The sequence below is a fragment of the Mya arenaria genome, chromosome 3 (genome assembly GCF_026914265.1).
Source record: "Mya arenaria isolate MELC-2E11 chromosome 3, ASM2691426v1".
NCBI classification, from domain to species: domain Eukaryota; kingdom Metazoa; phylum Mollusca; class Bivalvia; order Myida; family Myidae; genus Mya; species Mya arenaria.
Window position 1 is genome coordinate 19,059,014 of NC_069124.1, and position 25,476 is coordinate 19,084,489.

At 40.0% G+C, this 25,476-nt stretch overlaps 1 protein-coding gene across 1 annotated transcript; it reads left to right on the plus strand.

Annotated features, from left to right (window-relative positions):
- The first annotated feature begins 415 nt into the window (after nt 1-415).
- On the plus strand, nt 416-24,982 carry LOC128228763 (uncharacterized). Its single transcript, XM_052940262.1, has 3 exons — nt 416-1,017; nt 15,378-15,494; nt 23,956-24,982. The coding sequence occupies exons 1-3, from the start codon at nt 962-964 to the stop codon at nt 24,578-24,580; spliced, it is 798 nt and encodes a 265-aa protein (XP_052796222.1). The 5' UTR covers nt 416-961; the 3' UTR covers nt 24,581-24,982.
- Nucleotides 24,983-25,476: the final 494 nt, after the last annotated feature.

Here is a 25,476-nt window from a genome sequence, read left to right on the forward strand (position 1 = left end):
GTTAACAACGATGACGTTAACACCGTTGTTAACTTGAACAAAATTCTGAACAATCATCCCAATGAGTCTGTTTTAATAGCGTCGATAACGAAAACACTCACTGTTTGTATTTGTGCTTCTTCAAACATCTTTATATTTTGCAGCCGAAATAAATTCACGTGATACTTAATTGTGATACGTAGCAAAATTTGAGTAGTATACATCGCATATTTCAGATCAAGATCAATGCGCTTCTTGTTCTAATAACGCTGTTTGATTAGATTTCTTGTTTGCTTTCTTCTACTGGAGATACACAACTTCAGTTCCGTTAATAAATTGTGAAACATTAGATCACCAAATAAAATTGTATGGAAACCTAATACGGTTAATCATTCCAATAAATAAGCCGGGTCTGTGGGTTTATGATCAGTGGTATTCCCTTTTAATGTCGATGAAGTTTTAATAGTGGGTTTACCAGTGATATCGAGTGAAACACAGTTCGATACGCCTTGGTTAAAGTTCAATAAAACCCATTCTTAAATGTATGAAACAAACAGGAACGGAAGGTCTCGTATACTTCATCGGTAGCCACAGTCGATATTGAGTGTCATAAATTGTCCAAGGAAACTTGTTCAACGCTTGGCCTCAAAACCGGTTAGGGATTAAATATTCGCCGGTTTGGAATTCTATGATGAGCGACATTCGGTGTTGCCATAGCGATTTAAAGATGGACTTTTTCTGAAGTTGGTATGAATAATTTCCAAAAAAAAGAGGATAAATAGTACATGTTTTCTGCGATTCCAAAAAGTGATTTAACCATGAAGCTGATCTCAGATCTATAAAATATAAGACATCGGTCACGAACACGTTGAAAACAGAGCAAATAAACTTATTGCCGCGGTGATAAATACCGATAATAATATATTGGCGCAGCATTATCGAATAGGGTTGTTCCAAAGAAAGTTTGCTGACATCCGTTGCCATGGAACTAAGAAACGGAACTGACAGCAAGATGGATATACCGAAGCTGGACTTAGGGTAAGTTATTTACACTATAATCTATGTTGCTTAATACATTATAGCGGATTTAGGGGGTGGGGGAGCTGTCGCAGCTGACGCTCCACCTTCCTAACACTTTTCGAGCTTATATGCTATGTTGAATATAATTTGGGATATTTAAGACAAGTATGTCCAATTAATTCCTCGGGGAAGGTCTTACTAGCCCCCACACCGAGTTTGGAACCCGGCAGGAAGGTAACACATGCATCCTCGACACGACGCTCTTTGATACTAACCACCGACGTGTCATATACATATTTTATAATACAATTGTTCAAATACTACATTTAGAAGAAACAAATATACAGGTGTACTTTAAAAGTACCATGTGGTACAACAGCCAGCGCAGAACCCCAAACATGACAATAATAATTTCCAAGAAAGTACCACAGGTTTCATTTCGATTCTCTGAAGTGCAACTGAAATCTTAAGATATCGAACTGTTCCTGGTATATTTAAATCTTTAATGAAAACTATGATGACAGCGTTACGGACTGGATCGGATTATGGACGATATTTGCAATTAAGCCTTAATGAACGACAAGGTCTTGCTCAAAACTAGACTTTAATTGCCAAAGAATATTATCTATCTTTTACCCTTCCGATTCTAATACTTGAAACAGCTTAACAAGACATAAGCGGCTCTTATTAAGAACCTTAATTCAAATTAATGATTTTCTGCCTTTAACCCGGTGTTACTATTCAAGTCTTATACTTTTTGCTATTTACCTTGACTGTGACATATGACAAGCCCTCTTGTGTTATTTATTTAAAAAAGAAACCTATTCCTGTATCTATTTATCTTTTACATTTAACTACAAAAGAAACTCGCTTATTATGTTTAATAGATTTGTTATTGAAGGCAGTCATTATAAACGGCGCGGTACAATTTTCTATACCCTGGTAGTCTGTGCAAACACATTTGAGGGCCAAATTGATATTGATGAGTGTATATATTTGTATTCGTTCGATTAGTGTTTATGATATATAAGCTAATTTCTATAAACTCTCCTCCTCCTCCTCCTCCTCCTTCTTCTTCTTCTTCTTCTTCTTCTTCTTCTTCTTCTTCTTCTTCTTCTTCTTCTTCTTCTTCTTCTTCTTCTTGCTTCCATCCGCACCCCCTAAATTCAAATTTAGATGCCAAGAAAGGGAAGAACCTCGATGAATGAAAGCTGGATGGTTTAAATTATGTAGCTCGTGTAAATTGACCACATATCATGTTTTCGAAATATTTGCTATTTTGGAACATAACGTTTTATTTTAAGCTTTTCGGTTATGTATCATGTTATTTTCAATCATGTTATTATCACTGCTGTGAAAGTTATCTGCTTTTATAGATTTTGGTTCCCGTACTAATTAATAAAAGTAACGTAGCATTCACTATCCCGGATTGATTTTGTTTAAATGACGTCACCGAAATGACGCCAAAACGTTATTTCTGCCCTACGAAAGCCACGTTTACTGAACTTTAAAACAAGCATACAAGAACAGAAAGTTTGTAGGATAAAAAAATGATTACATTCGTGATCAAAGTAAAGAATATGTTCATTCTTGAGGGCAGATTTTTAACGTTTAAAATACACATAATAGTTATTGTATCACATTATTTCTCTACAGAAATCAATATGACAACAGTAAAGCTGTAATAAAAAGCTCTTCAGTTTTATCCCGTTTCATATTTTCAATTTCGTTCTATTATATTTCATTATCAATATCAGCGATATTGAACGTTTTTCTGAAGTGATACATCTATCTGTTTACAGTGATCTTCACTTGCGACATTGATAATCAACTGCCGTAATAAATGGTTGACAAATGTCTGCCAAACTCACTTCAAAATCACCTGCAAAATTAATCCACAGTACAAACAAGTGCAAAATTATTGGAATCTGTTTTGAAATTGCCGATTTTCGTATACTCTGATTAAATGCACCGTATGAAAATAATTCTGATTTGAAAGTTATATGTGATCATGAAGGTTTTGCACGGTAATAAATTATGCAGAATGAATATATTTGTAGCAGTTTTGAAATTTGACGCCAGTTGAGAAGTATCGTGAGACTAATTTACATGTTTTCATTTATTAGTTATATTAAAGCTGCACTCTCACAGATTTACTGTTTTTACTACTTTTCTGTCTTGGAATGATCATATTTTTGCGTAATTATCTGTAAACCAATGATAAAAGACTGCTGACAAAAGATCAGATCGTATATTTTCCTATTTCCGTTCGAAAATTAATGTTTTATGGCTAAAAAGCGTTACTAACGGTTTTAGAGAAATGTGTAAAACATCAAGTTTTGAACCTAAATATAAAAATCTGCGATCTATTGTTTTGTCAGCAGTCTTATAGACTGGTTTACATGCATTTCGCATCAATTAGCTCGTTCCAAGACAAACAAAATAAATAAAAAGTTGTCAAAACGCTCAGTCTGTGGGGGTGCAGCTTTAATGTGTAATCCGGTGATTTGGGTGCATAGAGAACAAACTCTCAAAAGGTTCAAGACGATAATGTAGGTGCGGATCCAGGAGCACGTTAGAGGGGGCGTAACTTATGGTCGTAACCTTTTGCGCTAAACCCTCAAAACGGAATTTATTTAGATAAAAAAGTTGGCATGGGTGGTTTCGGGGTACTCCCCCTCGAATAATTTAACAATTTCTAATCCGTAACGGTGCATTTGGTGCGTATTTTATTACTTTCTTTCTCCTATATTGAAATAAAAAGTAACCATGGAGTGAGTGAGCGGGGGCGCCGGGTGCCCCGCCCCTGGATGCGCTAGTGAACAAAGCAGGGAAGCGTGTAGCAGTAATATATTTATAAAGGTTTGGTTTAAGCCAGGTTTTGTAAAAGGACATGTTGCTGTAGAAGAGAGACAGTGTGATGCAGAAAAAGAACAAGATGCTGCAAAATAGGGACATGGAAAAGAAGACACCTCTTTTAGCGACGTTAAAAAATTGAAAATGATGAGTTTAAACTTTAAAGGAAGTGTTAGGAAATGAGTTTCATTACAAGTTATAGCAAATCTTAAGCATTTAACATTTTGTTCTACGAAGGCAGAGTCCTGGTGGTCTTCTCAATGGTAGCACCCTTCTGCCCTCATGGACCAGCGTGTGTACTATTCTGCCTTCATCGACGCTATAACGTTTTAGCTGAAATACTAGTAAAGGGCACCAGTAGGTACACCTGTACATGCACTCTTTCATGTTGAAGGGATTTAAGATGGGGTGTTCAAGGCTGGTATTCGATATTGGTCTTAATCGGATCTAAAAACGATGTAGCTAATCGGATTACTTGTTATTACTAACTGACCAATAGAGTAAAAAGTATAGTGAAGCATAGTAAAAAAACACACCAGACGTTTGGGAGAGCGATGCCTAGTGATGTCACAAGTAGAATAAATAACTACAGATTTCACCTTTTTAAACCAGCCTTTGTACTTTATTATTGCAAATCCACATGACCTGACAGCAACAAATCCAACTTCTCTGAGATTATCGGGTTATGCTAATCGCTCACGAATTCCTTTGTGATCGAGATATATTAAGAGACATATTTTTCTATTGCATCTATCTAATTTCAATTCGTTGCCTGCCTTTCGTTCAGCGTTAATATTTATTTTACAATGGACTTCAATGAAATATTCATGTTAATATGAATTTTCACTGATTTTTATTATTATCAATGAAGGCAAACCTGTCGCTAAGAATATGACAAACGATATGCTAAAGTACACATTGTCGTAGTTTCCTCATTGGTAAAGAGTTAAATCAAAGTTGCCGCTTTGTCCAAAGGGTCTTATACGTATATTGGTAGATAAATTGTGTCACGTTACCTAATAACGCATGGTTTACAATAAATCGTATGGCATTTAATATAAATGCCTGATCTTTTCAATCCAACCTGTCTTACGTCTTCCTTGTGACATAAACGGGGGGGGGGGGCAGTATAGATGTGCTCTTAATGGGGAGGGGGCAGTATAGATGTGCTCTTAATGGGGGTAGGGGGCAGTATAGATTTGCTCTTAATGAGGGGAGGGGGGCAGTATAGATGTGCTCTTAATGGGGGAGGGGCGGGGGGCAGTATAGCTGTGCTCTTAATGGGGAGGTGGGCAGTATAGATGTGCTCTTAATGGGAGAGAGGGCAGTATAGATGTGCTCTTAATGGGGGAGGGGGCGGTATAGATGTGCTCTTAATGGGGAGGTGGGCAGTATAGATGTGCTCTTAATGGGGGTAGGGGCAGTATAGCTGTGCTCTTAATGGGGGTAGGGGGCGGTATAGATGTGCTCTTAATGGGGGAGGGGGTAGGGGCGGTATAGATGTGCTCTTAATGGTAGAGGGGGCGGTATAGATGTGCTCTTAATGGGGGAGGGGGTAGGGGCGGTATAGCTGTGCTCTTAATGGGGAGGTGGGCAGTATAGATGTGCTCTTAATGGGGGTAGGGGCAGTATAGCTGTGCTCTTAATGGGGGTAGGGGGCGGTATAGATGTGCTCTTAATGGGGGTAGGGGCAGTATAGCTGTGCTCTTAATGGGGGTAGGGGGCAGTATAGATGTGCTCTTAATGGGGGGAGGGGGCGGTATAGATGTGCTCTTAATGGGGGGAGGGGGCGGTATAGATGTGCTCTTAATGGGGGTAGGGGCAGTATAGCTGTGCTCTTAATGGGGGGAGGGGGCGGTATAGATGTGCTCTTAATGGGGATGGGGCAGTATAGATGTGCTCTTAATGGGGAGGTGGGCAGTATAGATGTGCTCTTAATGGGAGAGAGGGCAGTATAGATGTGCTCTTAATGGGGGAGGGGGCGGTATAGCTGTGCTCTTAATGGGGAGGTGGGCAGTATAGCTGTGCTCTTAATGGGGGTAGGGGGCGGTATAGATGTGCTCTTAATGGGGGGAGGGGGCGGTATAGATGTGCTCTTAATGGGGGTAGGGGCAGTATAGCTGTGCTCTTAATGGGGGGAGGGGGCGGTATAGATGTGCTCTTAATGGGGGGAGGGGGCGGTATAGATGTGCTCTTAATGGGGGGAGGGGGCGGTATAGATGTGCTCTTAATGGGGGTAGGGGCAGTATAGCTGTGCTCTTAATGGGGGGAGGGGGGCAGTATAGATGTGCTCTTAATGGGGGAGGGGCGGGGGGCAGTATAGCTGTGCTCTTAATGGGGAGGTGGGCAGTATAGATGTGCTCTTAATGGGAGAGAGGGCAGTATAGATGTGCTCTTAATGGGGGAGGGGGCGGTATAGCTGTGCTCTTAATGGGGAGGTGGGCAGTATAGATGTGCTCTTAATGGGGGTAGGGGCAGTATAGCTGTGCTCTTAATGGGGGTAGGGGGCGGTATAGATGTGCTCTTAATGGGGGAGGGGGTAGGGGCGGTATAGATGTGCTCTTAATGGGGGAGGGGGTAGGGGGCGGTATAGATGTGCTCTTAATGGGGGAGGGGGTAGGGGCGGTATAGCTGTGCTCTTAATGGGGAGGTGGGCAGTATAGATGTGCTCTTAATGGGGGTAGGGGCAGTATAGCTGTGCTCTTAATGGGGGTAGGGGGCGGTATAGATGTGCTCTTAATGGGGGTAGGGGCAGTATAGCTGTGCTCTTAATGGGGGTAGGGGGCGGTATAGATGTGCTCTTAATGGGGGGAGGGGGCGGTATAGATGTGCTCTTAATTGGGGGAGGGGGCGGTATAGATGTGCTCTTAATGGGGGTAGGGGCAGTATAGCTGTGCTCTTAATGGGGGGAGGGGGCGGTATAGATGTGCTCTTAATGGGGATGGGGCAGTATAGATGTGCTCTTAATGGGGAGGTGGGCAGTATAGATGTGCTCTTAATGGGAGAGAGGGCAGTATAGATGTGCTCTTAATGGGGGAGGGGGCGGTATAGCTGTGCTCTTAATGGGGAGGTGGGCAGTATAGATGTGCTCTTAATGGGGGTAGGGGGCGGTATAGATGTGCTCTTAATGGGGGGAGGGGGCGGTATAGATGTGCTCTTAATGGGGGTAGGGGCAGTATAGCTGTGCTCTTAATGGGGGGAGGGGGCGGTATAGATGTGCTCTTAATGGGGGGAGGGGGCGGTATAGATGTGCTCTTAATGGGGGGAGGGGGCGGTATATATGTGCTCTTAATGGGGGTAGGGGCAGTATAGCTGTGCTCTTAATGGGGGGAGGGGGCGGTATAGATGTGCTCTTAATGGGGATGGGGCAGTATAGATGTGCTCTTAATGGGGAGGTGGGCAGTATAGATGTGCTCTTAATGGGAGAGAGGGCAGTATAGCTGTGCTCTTAATGGGGAGGTGGGCAGTATAGATGTGCTCTTAATGGTAGAGGGGGCAGTATAGATGTGCTCTTAATGGGGGTAGGGGCAGTATAGCTGTGCTCTTAATGGGGGGAGGGGCAGTATAGCTGTGCTCTTAATGGGGGGAGGGGGCGGTATAGATGTGCTCTTAATGGTAGAGGGGGCAGTATAGCTGTGCTCTTAATGGTAGAGGGGGCAGTATAGCTGTGCTCTTAATGGGGAGGTGGGCAGTATAGATGTGCTCTTAATGGGGGTAGGGGCAGTATAGCTGTGCTCTTAATGGGGGTAGGGGGCGGTATAGATGTGCTCTTAATGGGGGGAGGGGGCGGTATAGATGTGCTCTTAATGGGGGGAGGGGGCGGTATAGATGTGCTCTTAATGGGGGTAGGGGCAGTATAGCTGTGCTCTTAATGGGGGGAGGGGGCGGTATAGATGTGCTCTTAATGGGGGTAGGGGGCGGTATAGATGTGCTCTTAATGGGGGGAGGGGGCGGTATAGATGTGCTCTTAATGGGGGGAGGGGGCGGTATAGATGTGCTCTTAATGGGGGTAGGGGCAGTATAGCTGTGCTCTTAATGGGGGGAGGGGGCGGTATAGATGTGCTCTTAATGGGGGTAGGGGCAGTATAGCTGTGCTCTTAATGGGGAGGTGGGCAGTATAGATGTGCTCTTAATGGGAGAAAGGGCAGTATAGATGTGCTCTTAATGGTAGAGGGGGCAGTATAGATGTGCTCTTAATGGGGGTAGGGGCAGTATAGCTGTGCTCTTAATGGGGGTAGGGGGCGGTATAGATGTGCTCTTAATGGGGGGAGGGGGCGGTATAGATGTGCTCTTAATGGGGGGAGGGGGCGGTATAGATGTGCTCTTAATGGGGGTAGGGGCAGTATAGCTGTGCTCTTAATGGGGGGAGGGGGCGGTATAGATGTGCTCTTAATGGGGGTAGGGGGCGGTATAGATGTGCTCTTAATGGGGGGAGGGGGCGGTATAGATGTGCTCTTAATGGGGGGAGGGGGCGGTATAGATGTGCTCTTAATGGGGGTAGGGGCAGTATAGCTGTGCTCTTAATGGGGGGAGGGGGCGGTATAGATGTGCTCTTAATGGGGGTAGGGGCAGTATAGCTGTGCTCTTAAGGGGGAGGTGGGCAGTATAGATGTGCTCTTAATGGGAGAGAGGGCAGTATAGATGTGCTCTTAATGGGGGAGGGGGCGGTATAGCTGTGCTCTTAATGGGGAGGTGGGCAGTATAGATGTGCTCTTAATGGGGGAGGGGGCGGTATAGCTGTGCTCTTAATGGGGAGGTGGGCAGTATAGATGTGCTCTTAATGGGGATGGGGCAGTATAGATGTGCTCTTAATGGGGGATGGGGCGGTATAGCTGTGCTCTTAATGGGGAGGTGGGCAGTATAGATGTGCTCTTAATGGTAGAGGGGGCAGTATAGCTGTGCTCTTAATGGGGAGGTGGGCAGTATAGATGTGCTCTTAATGGGGATGGGGCAGTATAGATGTGCTCTTAATGGGGGGAGGGGGCGGTATAGCTGTGCTCTTAATGGTAGAGGGGGGCAGTATAGATGTGCTCTTAATGGGGGGAGGGGGCGGTATAGCTGTGCTCTTAATGGTAGAGGGGGCAGTATAGATGTGCTCTTAATGGGAGAGAGGGCAGTATAGATGTGCTCTTAATGGGGGGAGGGGGCGGTATAGATGTGCTCTTAATGGGGGTAGGTGGGCAGTATAGATGTGCTCTTAATGGGGGTAGGGGGGCAGTATAGATGTGCTCTTAATGGGGGGAGGGGGCAGTATAGATGTGCTCTTAATGGGGGTAGGTGGGCAGTATAGCTGTGCTCTTAATGGGGAGGTGGGCAGTATAGATGTGCTCTTAATGGGGATGGGGCAGTATAGATGTGCTCTTAATGGGGGTAGGTGGGCAGTATAGATGTGCTCTTAATGGTAGAGGGGGCAGTATAGATGTGCTCTTAATGCGGGTAGGTGGGCAGTATAGATGTGCTCTTAATGGGGGTAGGTGGGCAGTATAGATGTGCTCTTAATGGTAGAGGGGGCAGTATAGATGTGCTCTTAATGGGGGTAGGTGGGCAGTATAGATGTGCTCTTAATGGTAGAGGGGGCAGTATAGATGTGCTCTTAATGGGGGTAGGGGGGCAGTATAGATGTGCTCTTAATGGGGGAGGGGGCAGTATAGATGTGCTCTTAATGGGGAGGTGGGCAGTATAGATGTGCTCTTAATGGTAGAGGGGCAGTATAGATGTGCTCTTAATGGTAGGTGGGCAGTATAGATGTGCTCTTAATGGGGGTAGGGGGCGGTATAGATGTGCTCTTAATGGGGGTAGGTGGGCAGTATAGATGTGCTCTTAATGGTAGAGGGGGCAGTATAGATGTGCTCTTAATGGGGGGAGGGGGCAGTATAGATGTGCTCTTAATGGGGGTAGGTGGGCAGTATAGATGTGCTCTTAATGGTAGAGGGGGCAGTATAGATGTGCTCTTAATGGGGGTAGGTGGGCAGTATAGATGTGCTCTTAATGGTAGAGGGGGCAGTATAGATGTGCTCTTAATGGGGGTAGGGGGGGCAGTATAGATGTGCTCTTAATGGGGGAGGGGGTAGGGGCGGTATAGCTGTGCTCTTGATGGGGAGGTGGGCAGTATAGATGTGCTCTTAATGGTAGAGGGGCAGTATAGATGTGCTCTTAATGGTAGGTGGGCAGTATAGATGTGCTCTTAATGGGGGTAGGGGTCGGTATAGATGTGCTCTTAATGGGGGTAGGGGGGCAGTATAGATGTGCTCTTAATGGGGGAGGGGGTAGGGGCGGTATAGCTGTGCTCTTAATGGGGAGGTGGGCAGTATAGATGTGCTCTTAATGGTAGAGGGGCAGTATAGATGTGCTCTTAATGGTAGGTGGGCAGTATAGATGTGCTCTTAATGGGGAGGTGGGCAGTATAGATGTGCTCTTAATGGTAGGTGGGCAGTATAGATGTGCTCTTAATGGGGATGGGGCAGTATAGATGTGCTCTTAATGGGGGTAGGTGGGCAGTATAGATGTGCTCTTAATGGTAGAGGGGGCGGTATAGATGTGCTCTTAATGGGGGTAGGGGGGCAGTATAGATGTGCTCTTAATGGGGGAGGGGGTAGGGGCGGTATAGCTGTGCTCTTAATGGGGAGGTGGGCAGTATAGATGTGCTCTTAATGGTAGAGGGGCAGTATAGATGTGCTCTTAATGGGGATGGGGCAGTATAGATGTGCTCTTAATGGGGAGGTGGGCAGTATAGATGTGCTCTTAATGGGGGAAGGGGCAGTATAGATGTGCTCTTAATGGGGGAGGGGGTGGGGGCAGTATAGATGTGCTCTTAATGGGGGAGGGGCGGTGTGTGCTCTTAATGGGGGGGGGGGGGGGCAGTAAAGATGAGCTCTTAATAGTTGTACAAAAGAAGCGTATTAATTTTAATTAATTATTATACTTTAATGATCAAAACATATGTTGTGTAATATATAGCCTTTATAAACAAACAAATCATTTAATATCTACGTGGCCACTAATTGCCTAGTTAAAAAGCGCCAACATTTCGCTAACATTTTTTATCTGTACGCAAATCAAATGTTTTGAGAGTTATGATGTTAAAGTCCAATGAGTTGAACATTATAATGCAATGAAATTAAAACTTTTTCGCGCACATATTATGTCCCTTTATGGCCACCTTCACGACTCTGACCAGTAAGTGTTTATATTCAGGAATAAAGAAATACATTACTGGTTGCATAAGGCCTCTTGAACGCTTTTTAAAACATAGACATTTGAATGTTTGACACATTCCGATTTGTTTATTACTGATTTGTGATTAAAGTGTTATATATCAAAGTCACAGTGGATCAGCGGTAAATACCTGGTCTATAGTGGTCCAAAACCTCAACCCGTTTTGTTTTTTCATTTTTCTTCTATTTTTCTTAATCTTTATATTTTTGGAATTACTTTTATTTAATGTTGTTCAAACTTTTCGAAATATTTCATTACTCTAATACCGCAGCTTATGTGCTTTTAATGTTAATATCAAACCATATATATATATACTAGTATAAGACTCTAGGGGGATCTTACACACTTGTTTACAATGTATGCTAAGAAATGCTAAAACCGCAAGGTGATTAGTAGTTTATTAGGTAAGTACCAACAATAAAGGTAGAATGCCGGTGAACTATTTAGGAAATCGAACATATATTGATCTTATTAGGTCATACAAGGTTCAGTTTACAATGACCAAACAAAACATATGGATTAGCAAGCGATGATTTTAAGTTAATTCCGTTCATATTCTATAATGGCACCATTAAGTATGATCAATTTTAATTCCTAGTTTCTTATTTTGAAGGTTTATATAAACACACTCACAAATTAGTTTGGCAATAAGTTGACAGTAAGTTCACCTAAAAAAAACACAAAAAACACTATTCATTAAACTTGATCATTCTTTAATGGAGCCATTACAGAGTATAAACGGAGTGAACTTAGAATGACACTCTTATTCAAAATACACATGAATAACAATCATCAATTTTGACTGATGAACCTTCAACTACCTACAAAATAATGCATTTATGAATAATATCAATTACTGGTAAAAAGATTATAACCGTGAATTTAATACAGAAAGCGTAAAAAGATAAAAATGATTGGTGAAAGCTAAAAGATTTACTGTGGTCTACTATAGTCTCATAAGGTAGAACTACCGTGTTTTATGCTCATTTCTTTCAAATTAAACTCCGGTATCTTTCATAAGAACCATTGTTTTCGACATTTATTCACCTTTTTTGGAATATTAAAACAATACTATTAATTGTGGTCAATCTTAACTGGGAGTTAGAGTGCACCTTTAAGATATACATATATAGAAATTTATGTAGTTTCAGTTAAACCAAACAAGCAATAAAAATATATAAAAAAAGAAAAAAAAATCAGTGTTCATTGACACTTGTTTGAGATGGTCCATTGAACGTACCAAAATACCTACAAACATGAAATATTGTATCGAATATGTTGTATTGTGTGAATGTGGGGTCGTTGTTATATACCTTCTGAACTATATAACGCCACTTCCATATACAGTCGAACCCCGTTGGCTCGAACTCCCAGTGACCGGCGTAACTACCTCGAGTCTCGGAAATTTCGAGCCAAGCGGGATTGTTTACCCTCAGTTTAAAGAAATCGGTCCTTTACATCTAGTTCGAGCCAACGAGGAGTTCGAGCTAAGCGAGTTCGAGACAACGGGGTTCGACTGTACATGAATAGGAAAACCTTCGATCCATGCCTCATTGTACAATGTTTAGCCCCGACGGCGGCGGACACTTAAGGTGATATTGACGTACCCGGTTAGACTATCATCCGTGAAAGGAACTTTGCCTAAACGCCTAGAACATCTCCGACGCTGGGCCTTTTGACAAATCATCCTGAGTGTCCATCATAGTTGGAAACAAATATTTTTTTATTCACCCAACTTTGTTTTCTATTTATAATCATTGGTAAATGAACGAAACAGTGACGCTAGGATAATTAAACCTACCACTTAAATCTTTGATGAAACGGTACCCTGGGGCGAGATTAAGATAACAAGATTTCAATATCTATATACCCGCTTTGGGTGACACCTACCCCCCCCCCCCCCCCCCTTCCACTTCAACCACAGCCTGTTTGGGCAAAATAGATCATAGGTGAATTAAATTCCATTTGAAGTTAATGCTTTGGACTACATATCTAAACTATGAAGTCTTCCCATGTGTTGACCACTACCTTTGTATGTCAAATGGAACTGCAAATAACACATTATATAATTATGTGGTCTGTGAAAAATATGGCGTAATAAATCAGTTTGTTTACAGTTTTTCGACTCCCACAATTGTTTGCCTCCTATCATACTTAGTATACTTATTACTTATCAACAACAGATTTTATTTATTTATAGTTTTTATTTATTTATTTTTTTTTGGGGGGGGGAGGGGGGATACATAGTCAGTAGTAATTTACACGGGAAAACGGCGTTATAAATGTACCCAGACAAAATTACTACGGTTTTAAATGTAAAAATGATATTCAGACGTAATTAAAAAAATAAATAAATAAAATATCGCCACCTACCTACCCTATAAATCGAACATTTGTTTCTGCCTCCTGAAATCAATTTTTGATCGATTTCATTGCCAGAAATGGAACTAAATGTTCCATTCTTTGAGTGGTTAAGTTAGCTTCGTTCAAGATAATCGTATTTATAAACATATTTTGATACGAAGCGAAAAGAAAAGCTGATTAGAGTTGAAACTGGTCATAGATTAAACTCGCAGTTCTTAAGCCACTTATACATATTCAAAAATGTGTGATTGATTTACAAACTTGAATTTGAAAAAAAATTTGGATAGAAAATGGAATATACTCCTAGGTTTGTTGACTTAATGAAAAGTTGTTGTCATTTCGGCTTTTAGAGGGTTTAATTGTATTTACCTTTCAGACAAGAAGTAGGTGAAAATAAATTGCAATTTGGGGCAGTCACCGATTAGCCTTACTTCAACTTCTAGTTTATACAAATTGATTTCAGCTAGATGGTTTAGGGAGTTGGACTATTTTTGAGTTAGTTTCCAGGAAATGTACACACAGGTGTCCAATTTAGGGGTTAAAAGAACGTGTTCCGATGGTGACCAAAACGACGCCTCTTGTCACTGGCACAAATTGTCGTGTCCCAGGGTTAGAATTTCGATAACAATAAATGCAGTTTTTCTAAAACCCCTGGGTGGTTCCAATATTTTTCAATATTTTTTCACATTTTTGGTATTATAATTTTTAGTTGATTTTTTTAAATGATCGAGTTTGAAAATCCGGTGCCAGTGCCGGCTTTTGTGTGAGACGGAACCACCCAGGGGATTTGGAAAAACTGCATCTATTGTTATCGAAATTTAAACTGTGGGGCAGGACAATTTGTTAAAACCCTGGGAGCGGAGTTATTCTAGGCTTCGAAGTTCCCGGGTGCCATTCGGAACTTCTCGGCCATTTTTTTTTCAAAAACAACATGTTGTTTTTGAAAAAAATGGCCGAGGAGCTCCGAATGCCCGGGTGCCTGTCATAATCTCACCGGGGACAAAACATTGATAAAGGCATAAATCACACGCACAGATGCAGTTATTTATTTATCTATCAATAGTGTCAAGTTCTTTTCTTACATATACTTAAAATGAAATTCCTTATAATCATTCTGGTTGCAGTTCGTGATTTATCTTGTTAACACCCTGACCTGTCAACATGCTTGGCTTTAAGGATTTAACAATGAGAATGCACACTTCTTTATATATCCTTGTGCTATCATCTAGCTTTTCTTTCTTTCAAATCAAGGGTCAAAGATTGGCGTGTGAATATAAATTAAAATGAAACATGGTAAACAAATTTATCTACAGGCACATATATAGGAGAAGAACGCACACTAGGGTGGTATTCAATATTCAAATTAAGTCAATCTTAAGGTCATACAGCGTCGACTCAATTCACTGTCCGTTATTTATATCGAGCAATCCGATTAGCTACACCGTTCTAAGATCCAGATCCAATTGAGAACAGTATTGAATACCGCCACTGGGCTTTCCTTTTAAGTTATTTCACCCGCAGTGTAAAAATGTCATTATACAGCCCCAATTAAAACAGCATTTCAGTCATAGAACATAATTTACAGGATAATAGTGTTTGACCAACATATTATTACAAAGTCTGTATTGTTGTATTGTCTGGAAATCTTGCACTGTCTGATTTTATGTCCATGGTCGTCTGTCTTTGATAGTGTGTAAAAAGGTCTAAACTACGGCGATCGTGGGAAATAAGTTAAAGACAATTCACCGTAGCCACGGACAATTGTTTTCAACTGTGTTTATTTTGACAATTTCTCCCATGCATTTCGCGTTGTTACAGAATGTCTGGACTGTGTTGGTAACCATACCATTTTTTCCTCAGTCCTTTAATGACTTATGTAAAGTTAGCCTTTTTCTGTTTTTTAAACGCAGAAACATATATTTTCAAAGCCTTTTATGTTTCAGGTCGACGATCACAGGGCGGCTAAATGGGCGACAGAGCGTCAGCAGCGAGCTTGGCCGATACAGTGTCGCCTCCAACTACAGTTCCGCTGGCATGGATCTCACGTACCGCGACTACTTGTAAGTACTTTTACTACAGCTCGGCGTAGTAAGAGTGGGCTGGTATTCAATATTTCTTCAGAAAACAACGATGTAGCTAATCGGATTTCTTGTTTTAAATAACTGACCAATAGATTGAATGAAGTCATTGATGTATATATGACCATAAGATTTAATTCAACTGAAGTTGAATATTGAATACCACCCCAGAAAGGCGCCCGTTTTAATAAAGATTTTAGTCGTAAATTAAAATGTTCTAGGTGTTACATGCTCGTTCTTTTGCTACGTTTTATATATAGTGTCAATTGACCTTAAACTGGTATTAAAAATGAACACAAAGTTGAGGAGTTATTGTTGATTTTGCAATTCTTGACGTAAATATACAAGTTTAAGATAACAAACTTTCGACTAAGATCCTTAATTGAAACGGGACTGTTGGTTATTAAAGGGACCCGTTCACATATGTTAATTGTCTTTCTTAAAGTCGAGTTTTTTGCTTAATTTCGATTTTATGACCAAAGACCAAACATTAACTGGCGTAAACTTATTTGAACATAACTTAGTAAACGTAAGCTTTAAATAGCGTTACTAAAGCTTTTCGGCAAAATATAGCATATTCAGTCTCATTGTTCGATAATTATTAAAAATGGAGGTATTATGAACCTTTGTAGATGTTATATCCTTGTTACAAGCATTTTGCATTTGTTCACTTTTCAAACGAAATCAAAAACTCGAAGTCAGCCGCTTTTAAATTTGTCCGAGTCCCTTTAAAGCTGCACTCTCACAAATTGACCGTTTTTACAACTCTTTTTTATTTTTGTTTAAGAGTAGGTCATTTTTGGGGAAATGGAAACCATTTTATTAGACTGCTGACAAAAGATCAGTTTGTTTTTTAATATTTCCTTTCGAAAATCGACGTTTCATGGCTAAAAGCGTTACTAAGGTTGTAAGATAATTGAGTGTTCGGCAGTTTTCCAAATAATTGAGATCTGTTCTCTTTTGAGTCATCTTGTATGACTGACTTAAATGCATCGGTGCCAAAATCAGCTGATTTCGAGACAAAAAATATCAGAACATTCAAAACTGTCAATCTTTGAGAGTGCAGCTTAAAGGGTTCTTTTCATACATACAGTCTAGTCGGAAATATTAATATTGGTTTAACATTAGAAAAAAACAACCTTATACTTTAAGCATGCATTTTGTGCGTCAGAGGTTTCGAGTGCCCTTCTGAAAAATTTAAAATTCACTAGCGATCAATTTGTTGAAATAAGCGATTTAAAGCCGCAACTTGTGAACACGATAATGCTTTTTTGAATAGTTATAAGCTTTTAAAGATTTATTCATCTCTGCTTTATTTATTGCTGTCATAAAATGCTGATTCAGTGCACTTATATGCACTCGATGCGCAAAATCTATATTTGCCAAAGCGCAAAAAAACTTTATCATGACATTTCAATAATGTAAGTGCTTAGTTTTCATAAATCAAGATCAAGATGCGTCTGTCCCTACTATGAACGTATAGTGTGTTTTCCGTGCCAAAAGTGTTTTTATTTTTATTTTGTATTGTGTCTGCTTTCTATGGCAGCGTCATTTAGTCTTGTATGATAGCATATATCGTACATATTTATGATGTGGTCATGTAGTCTTGAATGCGAGCGTATATGGTTGATCTTGATGATACGGTCAGTTAGTCTAATATATTGATGATGTGGTCATGCAGTCTTGTATGAAACCGTACATGGTTGATATTGATGATATGGTCAGTTAGTCTAATATGTTGATGGTGCAGTCATGTAGTCCTGTATGGAACCGTACATGGTTGATATTGATGATACGGTCAGTTAGTCTAATATGTTGATGGTGCAGTCATGTAGTCCTGTATGGAACCGTACATGGTTGATATTGATGATACGGTCAGTTAGTCTAATATGTTGATGGTGCAGTCATGTAGTCCTGTATGGAACCGTACATGGTTGATATTGATGATATGGTCAGTTAGTCTAATATGTTGATGGTGAAGTCATGTAGTCCTGTATGGAACCGTACATGGTTGATATTGATGATATGGTCAGTTAGTCTAATATGTTGATGGTGCAGTCATGTAGTCCTGTATGGAACCGTACATGGTTGATATTGATGATATGGTCAGTTAGTCTAATATGTTGATGGTGCAGTCATGTAGTCCTGTATGGAACCGTACATGGTTGATATTGATGGTACAGTCAGTTAGTCTAATATGTTGATGGTGCAGTCATGTAGTCCTGTATGGAACCGTACATGGTTGATATTGATGATATGGTCAGTTAGTCTAATATGTTGATGGTGAAGTCATGTAGTCCTGTATGGAACCGTACATGGTTAATATTGATGGTATGGTCAGTTAGTCTAATATGTTGATGGTACAGTCATGTAGTCCTGTATGGAACCGTACATGGTTGATATTGATGGTACGGTCAGTTAGTCTAATATGTTGATGGTGCAGTCATGTAGTCCTGTATGGAACCGTATATGGTTGATATTGATGGTACGGTCAGTTAGTCTAATATGTTGATGGTGCAGTCATGTAGTCCTGTATGGAACCGTACATGGTTGATATTGATGATATGGTCAGTTAGTCTAATATGTTGATGGTGCAGTCATGTAGTCCTGTATGGAACCGTACATGGTTAATATTGATGATATGGTCAGTTAGTCTAATATGTTGATGGTGCAGTCATGTAGTCCTGTATGGAACCGTATATGGTTAATATTGATGATATGGTCAGTTAGTCTAATATGTTGATGGTGCAGTCATGTAGTCCTGTATGGAACCGTACATGGTTGATATTGATGATATGGTCAGTTAGTCTAATATGTTGATGGTGAAGTCATGTAGTCCTGTATGGAACCGTACATGGTTAATATTGATGATATGGTCAGTTAGTCTAATATGTTGATGGTGAAGTCATGTAGTCCTGTATGGAACCGTACATGGTTGATATTGATGATATGGTCAGTTAGTCTAATATGTTGATGGTGCAGTCATGTAGTCCTGTATGGAACCGTATATGGTTGATATTGATGATACGGTCAGTTAGTCTAATATGTTGATGGTGAAGTCATGTAGTCCTGTATGGAACCGTACATGGTTGATATTGATGATACGGTCAGTTAGTCTAATATGTTGATGGTGAAGTCATGTAGTCCTGTATGGAACCGTACATGGTTGATATTGATGATATGGTCAGTTAGTCTGATATGTTGATGGTGCAGTCATGTAGTCCTATATGGAACCGTACATGGTTGATATTGATGATATGGTCAGTTAGTCTAATATGTTGATGGTGCAGTCATGTAGTCCTGTATGGAACCGTACATGGTTGATATTGATGATATGGTCAGTTAGTCTAATATGTTGATGGTGCAGTCATGTAGTCCTGTATGGAACCGTACATGGTTGATATTGATGGTACGGTCAGTTAGTCTAATATGTTGATGGTGCAGTCATGTAGTCCTGTATGGAACCGTACATGGTTAATATTGATGATATGGTCAGTTAGTCTAATATGTTGATGGTGCAGTCATGTAGTCCTGTATGGAACCGTACATGGTTGATATTGATGGTATGGTCAGTTAGTCTAATATGTTGATGGTGAAGTCATGTAGTCCTGTATGGAACCGTACATGGTTGATATTGATGATATGGTCAGTTAGTCTAATATGTTGATGGTGCAGTCATGTAGTCCTGTATGGAACCGTACATGGTTGATATTGATGATATGGTCAGTTAGTCTAATATGTTGATGGTGCAGTCATGTAGTCCTGTATGGAACCGTACATGGTTGATATTGATGATATGGTCAGTTAGTCTAATATGTTGATGGTGCAGTCATGTAGTCCTGTATGGAACCGTACATGGTTGATATTGATGATATGGTCAGTTAGTCTAATATGTTGATGGTGAAGTCATGTAGTCCTGTATGGAACCGTACATGGTTGATATTGATGATATGGTCAGTTAGTCTAATATGTTGATGGTGCAGTCATGTAGTCCTGTATGGAACCGTACATGGTTGATATTGATGGTACGGTCAGTTAGTCTAATATGTTGATGGTGCAGTCATGTAGTCCTGTATGGAACCGTACATGGTTGATATTGATGGTACGGTCAGTTAGTCTAATATGTTGATGGTGCAGTCATGTAGTCCTGTATGGAACCGTACATGGTTAATATTGATGATATGGTCGGTTAGTCTAATATGTTGATGGTGCAGTCATGTAGTCCTGTATGGAACCGTACATGGTTGATATTGATGATATGGTCAGTTAGTCTAATATGTTGATGGTGCAGTCATGTAGTCCTGTATGGAACCGTACATGGTTGATATTGATGGTACAGTCAGTTAGTCTAATATGTTGATGGTGAAGTCATGTAGTCCTGTATGGAACCGTACATGGTTGATATTGATGATACGGTCAGTTAGTCTAATATGTTGATGGTGCAGTCATGTAGTCCTGTATGGAACCGTACATGGTTGATATTGATGGTACAGTCAGTTAGTCTAATATGTTGATGGTGAAGTCATGTAGTCCTGTATGGAACCGTACATGGTTGATATTGATGATATGGTCAGTTAGTCTAATATGTTGATGGTGAAGTCATGTAGTCCTGTATGGAACCGTACATGGTTGATATTGATGGTACAGTCATGTAGTCTAATATTTTGATGGTGAAGTCATGTAGTCCTGTATGGAACCGTACATGGTTGATATTGATGATATGGTCAGTTAGTCTAATATTTTGATGGTGCAGTCATGTAGTCCTGTATGGAACCGTACATGGTTGATATTGATGATATGGTCAGTTAGTCTAATATGTTGATGGTGAAGTCATGTAGTCCTGTATGGAACCGTACATGGTTGATATTGATGATATGGTCAGTTAGTCTAATATGTTGATGGTGCAGTCATGTAGTCCTGTATGGAACCGTACATGGTTGATATTGATGGTACGGTCAGTTAGTCTAATATGTTGATGGTACAGTCATGTAGTCCTGTATGGAACCGTATATGGTTGATATTGATGATACGGTCAGTTAGTCTAATATGTTGATGGTACAGTCATGTAGTCCTGTATGGAACCGTATATGGTTGATATTGATGATATGGTCAGTTAGTCTAATATGTTGATGGTGAAGTCATGTAGTCCTGTATGGAACCGTACATGGTTGATATTGATGATATGGTCAGTTAGTCTAATATGTTGATGGTGAAGTCATGTAGTCCTGTATGGAACCGTACATGGTTGATATTGATGATATGGTCAGTTAGTCTAATATGTTGATGGTGAAGTCATGTAGTCCTGTATGGAACCGTACATGGTTGATATTGATGATATGGTCAGTTAGTCTAATATGTTGATGGTGCAGTCATGTAGTCCTGTATGGAACCGTACATGGTTGATATTGATGATACGGTCAGTTAGTCTAATATGTTGATGGTGCAGTCATGTAGTCTTGTATGGAACCGTACATGGTTGATATTGATGGTACGGTCAGTTAGTCTAATATGTTGATGGTGCAGTCATGTAGTCCTGTATGGAACCGTATATGGTTGATATTGATGATATGGTCAGTTAGTCTAATATGTTGATGGTGCAGTCATGTAGTTTTGTATGGAACCGTATATGGTTGATATTGATGATATGGTCAGTTAGTCTAATATGTTGATGGTGAAGTCATGTAGTCCTGTATGGAACCGTACATGGTTGATATTGATGATATGGTCAGTTAGTCTAATATGTTGATGGTGAAGTCATGTAGTCCTGTATGGAACCGTACATGGTTGATATTGATGATATGGTCAGTTAGTCTAATATGTTGATGGTGCAGTCATGTAGTCCTGTATGGAACCGTACATGGTTGATATTGATGATATGGTCAGTTAGTCTAATATGTTGATGGTGAAGTCATGTAGTCCTGTATGGAACCGTACATGGTTGATATTGATGATATGGTCAGTTAGTCTAATATGTTGATGGTGAAGTCATGTAGTCCTGTATGGAACCGTACATGGTTGATATTGATGATATGGTCAGTTAGTCTAATATGTTGATGGTGAAGTCATGTAGTCCTGTATGGAACCGTACATGGTTGATATTGATGGTACGGTCAGTTAGTCTAATATGTTGATGGTGCAGTCATGTAGTCCTGTATGGAACCGTATATGGTTGATATTGATGATACGGTCAGTTAGTCTAATATGTTGATGGTGCAGTCATGTAGTCCTGTATGGAACCGTACATGGTTGATATTGATGATACGGTCAGTTAGTCTAATATGTTGATGGTGCAGTCATGTAGTCCTGTATGGAACCGTACATGGTTGATATTGATGGTACAGTCAGTTAGTCTAATATGTTGATGGTAAAGTCATGTAGTCCTGTATGGAACCGTACATGGTTGATATTGATGGTACGGTCAGTTAGTCTAATATGTTGATGGTGCAGTCATGTAGTCCTGTATGGAACCGTACATGGTTGATATTGATGATACGGTCAGTTAGTCTAATATGTTGATGGTGCAGTCATGTAGTCCTGTATGGAACCGTACATGGTTGATATTGATGATATGGTCAGTTAGTCTAATATGTTGATGGTGCAGTCATGTAGTCCTGTATGGAACCGTACATGGTTGATATTGATGATACGGTCAGTTAGTCTAATATGTTGATGGTGCAGTCATGTAGTCCTGTATGGAACCGTACATGGTTGATATTGATGATATGGTCAGTTAGTCTAATATGTTGATGGTGAAGTCATGTAGTTTTGTATGGAACCGTATATGGTTGATATTGATGATACGGTCAGTTAGTCTAATATGTTGATGGTGCAGTCATGTAGTCCTGTATGGAACCGTATATGGTTGATATTGATGATATGGTCAGTTAGTCTAATATGTTGATGGTACAGTCATGTAGTCCTGTATGGAACCGTACATGGTTGATATTGATGATATGGTCAGTTAGTCTAATATGTTGATGGTGCAGTCATGTAGTCCTGTATGGAACCGTACATGGTTGATATTGATGATATGGTCAGTTAGTCTAATATTTTGATGGTGCAGTCATGTAGTCCTGTATGGAACCGTACATGGTTGATATTGATGGTACGGTCAGTTAGTCTAATATTTTGATGGTGCAGTCATGTAGTCCTGTATGGAACCGTATATGGTTGATATTGATGGTACGGTCAGTTAGTCTAATATGTTGATGGTGCAGTCATGTAGTCCTGTATGGAACCGTATGTGGTTGATATTGATGATATGGTCAGTTAGTCTAATATGTTGATGGTGCAGTCATGTAGTCCTGTATGGAACCGTATATGGTTGATATTGATGATATGGTCAGTTAGTCTAATATGTTGATGGTGAAGTCATGTAGTCCTGTATGGAACCGTACATGGTTGATATTGATGGTACGGTCAGTTAGTCTAATATGTTGATGGTGCAGTCATGTAGTCCTGTATGGAACCGTACATGGTTGATATTGATGGTACGGTCAGTAAGACTTAAATATATTGATGGTCATGTAGTTTTGTATGGAACCGTACATGGTTGATATTGATGATATGGTCAGTTAGTCTAATATGTTGATGGTGCAGTCATGTAGTTTTGTATGGAACCGTATATGGTTGATATTGATGGTACGGTCAGTAAGACTTAAATATATTGATGGTCATGTAGTCTTGTATGGAATCGTATATCGTACAGTTAAATGATGCTGTCAAGTAGTATTGTATCGAATCGTATATATTTATGATGTGGTCATGCAGTCTTGTATGGAAGCGTATATCGTATATATCGATGATGTGGTCATGTAGTATTGTATGGGAGCGTATATGGTTGGTATTGATGGTACGGTCAGTTAGTCATATATATATTGATGACGTGGTCATGCAGTCTTGTGTGGAGGCGTATATCGTACATTTTAATGATCTGGTCAAGCAGTATTGTATGGAAGCGTACATAGTATATATGAATGCTGCTGTCATGTAGTCTAATATATTGATGGTGTGGTCATGTGGTCTTGTATGGAAGCGTATATTGTATTTATTGACGATGCGGGCATGTAGTCTTGGATGAAAGCGTAAATCGTATATATTGATGACGTGGTCAAGTAGTCTTGTATGGAAGCGTATACAATTATTGTGTCATTTGTCGACAAAATGTATGTTAATATATCCAGTTAATAAGTGAACGCGTCGACATGCATTGTAAAACTCATCAAGTCGGCAGAAAACGAGACATTCATATTAAAATTTTACACATTGACATGACACGGCATCAGTATATACGATATACGCGTCCATAGCTTCCACCTAACGGATATTCAATGAATTAGTATACTTATTTGATTGATTCAAACACAATATAGCATTTGCATAAACCTCTTTTAGTTAGTGTATACAAATTTGATGTAACGTTTTGTTCTTTGTATCTTTGCAGTGGACCGCCTAGTTATACCCCCTTCGACGTCAGCATGATCGAACTAGACTTCATCAAGACAAGGACCAAGTCTCAAATCAAGCGCATCAACTCCCTCAAGCTCAAATACATGGACTGGTTTTCCAGAAAAAGCCAGACATTCTTAGACAGCATAAAACTTACACAAATTCTATCCCAAAAACTTGTTCCCTCCGAAATTCAAGCAATGGAAGACTTTAAAAAGATTCACGCGATGTCGCGTCGGTTTCCTAGAAACGGGACACCACGTGACACGAATCCGGGCAAAATGGACGACTTCTACATGTTTTGGCTGACAATGGTGGATCTTAAGGAAGAAACAGACGATCTTTATGAAGGTCTGTGTAAATACTGTGAAGGAGTTACAAGGCTTCGACAGCCGTTTATAAAAGACGAGATCGATTCTATGAAGGAAAAACTTGATGACGGATTCTCGAAAGAATTCGTCTTTACTGGAATAAGTAATGAGAGAGACAATTTGTTCACGTACAAAGTGGCGGCATTTGATCATACTTTTCATGGAATCTTAAATTTCATCCCCTATCTTATGACCCTATCTGTTCGAATGCTTGCGATGTTTGGGAAAATTCATTTAGAAAAGGAGTAAACGGTTTGCAGTAAGAATTTCATACACGTGATGCTCATTAACGTAACGTTATAAAAACGTTCAGTGCTGGTCAGAAGCGTTTTTTTCTGTGATTGCAGTATTGCTTTTGTCGTTACTTATTTATTTTGTTCTCTTTGCTGTAAAAGAATTCATTGTGCTTATTATTTACTTTTTAATTTATTCATTAAAAATCGTGCCCATTTTCTTGGACTTAATGTGTTATACACTTATCTGGAGTTCATGCAAACACACAAAATGGAAGTGTATATTTTTACGGCACCGTATCAGCCAAAGGTGATCGTTACATAGCTTGGACACTAAAACATGGCCGTTCAGTCCTTTGATATTGTTTAAAAAGTAACAATATGACATTTCAATACAATTATAAGATTTTTACTTGAAAAAAATATATTATAATGATATCTGATCTTTTTTGAAATAGTACCAATTTTGATTGCTTACATAGCAGGGGCGGGTCCAGGATTTTGGGTTAGGGGGGCGTAACTTTTAATCACTCTAAAGGTTGCACTAGCAGATCCAGGGGCATACCTATAGTTCTAATATCATAACGAGGTTTCTATTAGGACGACTAAATGGCTTATATAATTATATATTATATATAATATAACAGGAAATTAATTGACTGATGTGTTTGTTTGTATGGGTTTTACGGCGCATCAACATGATCATGTTATATAGTGCCGAATTATTACAGTAAGGGAAGACGGGAACGTTTAAATTGCGTGCACTCTGTGTTGTGTACGAGTACATCTCAAAAGGCAATGTTGTATAAAGATACGCGAGCGAAGCGAGCGAAGAAAAAATAGGAAAATATAGTATATTTTATTGTTTCCATACCAAAGAACATGTAAGCTCCGGGAATTTTAGGGGGGGGG

What these genes read in the sequence shown, in the direction of transcription:
- LOC128228763 (XM_052940262.1), top strand. Translation starts at nt 962, where the DNA reads ATGGAACTAAGAAACGGAACTGACAGCAAGATGGATATACCGAAGCTG. An exon ending in ATACCGAAGCTGGACTTAGG is followed by an intron (nt 1,018 to 15,377) that starts GTAAGTTATTTA and finishes TTTATGTTTCAG; the next exon opens with GTCGACGATCACAGGGCGGC. An exon ending in CTCACGTACCGCGACTACTT is followed by an intron (nt 15,495 to 23,955) that starts GTAAGTACTTTT and finishes GTATCTTTGCAG; the next exon opens with TGGACCGCCTAGTTATACCC.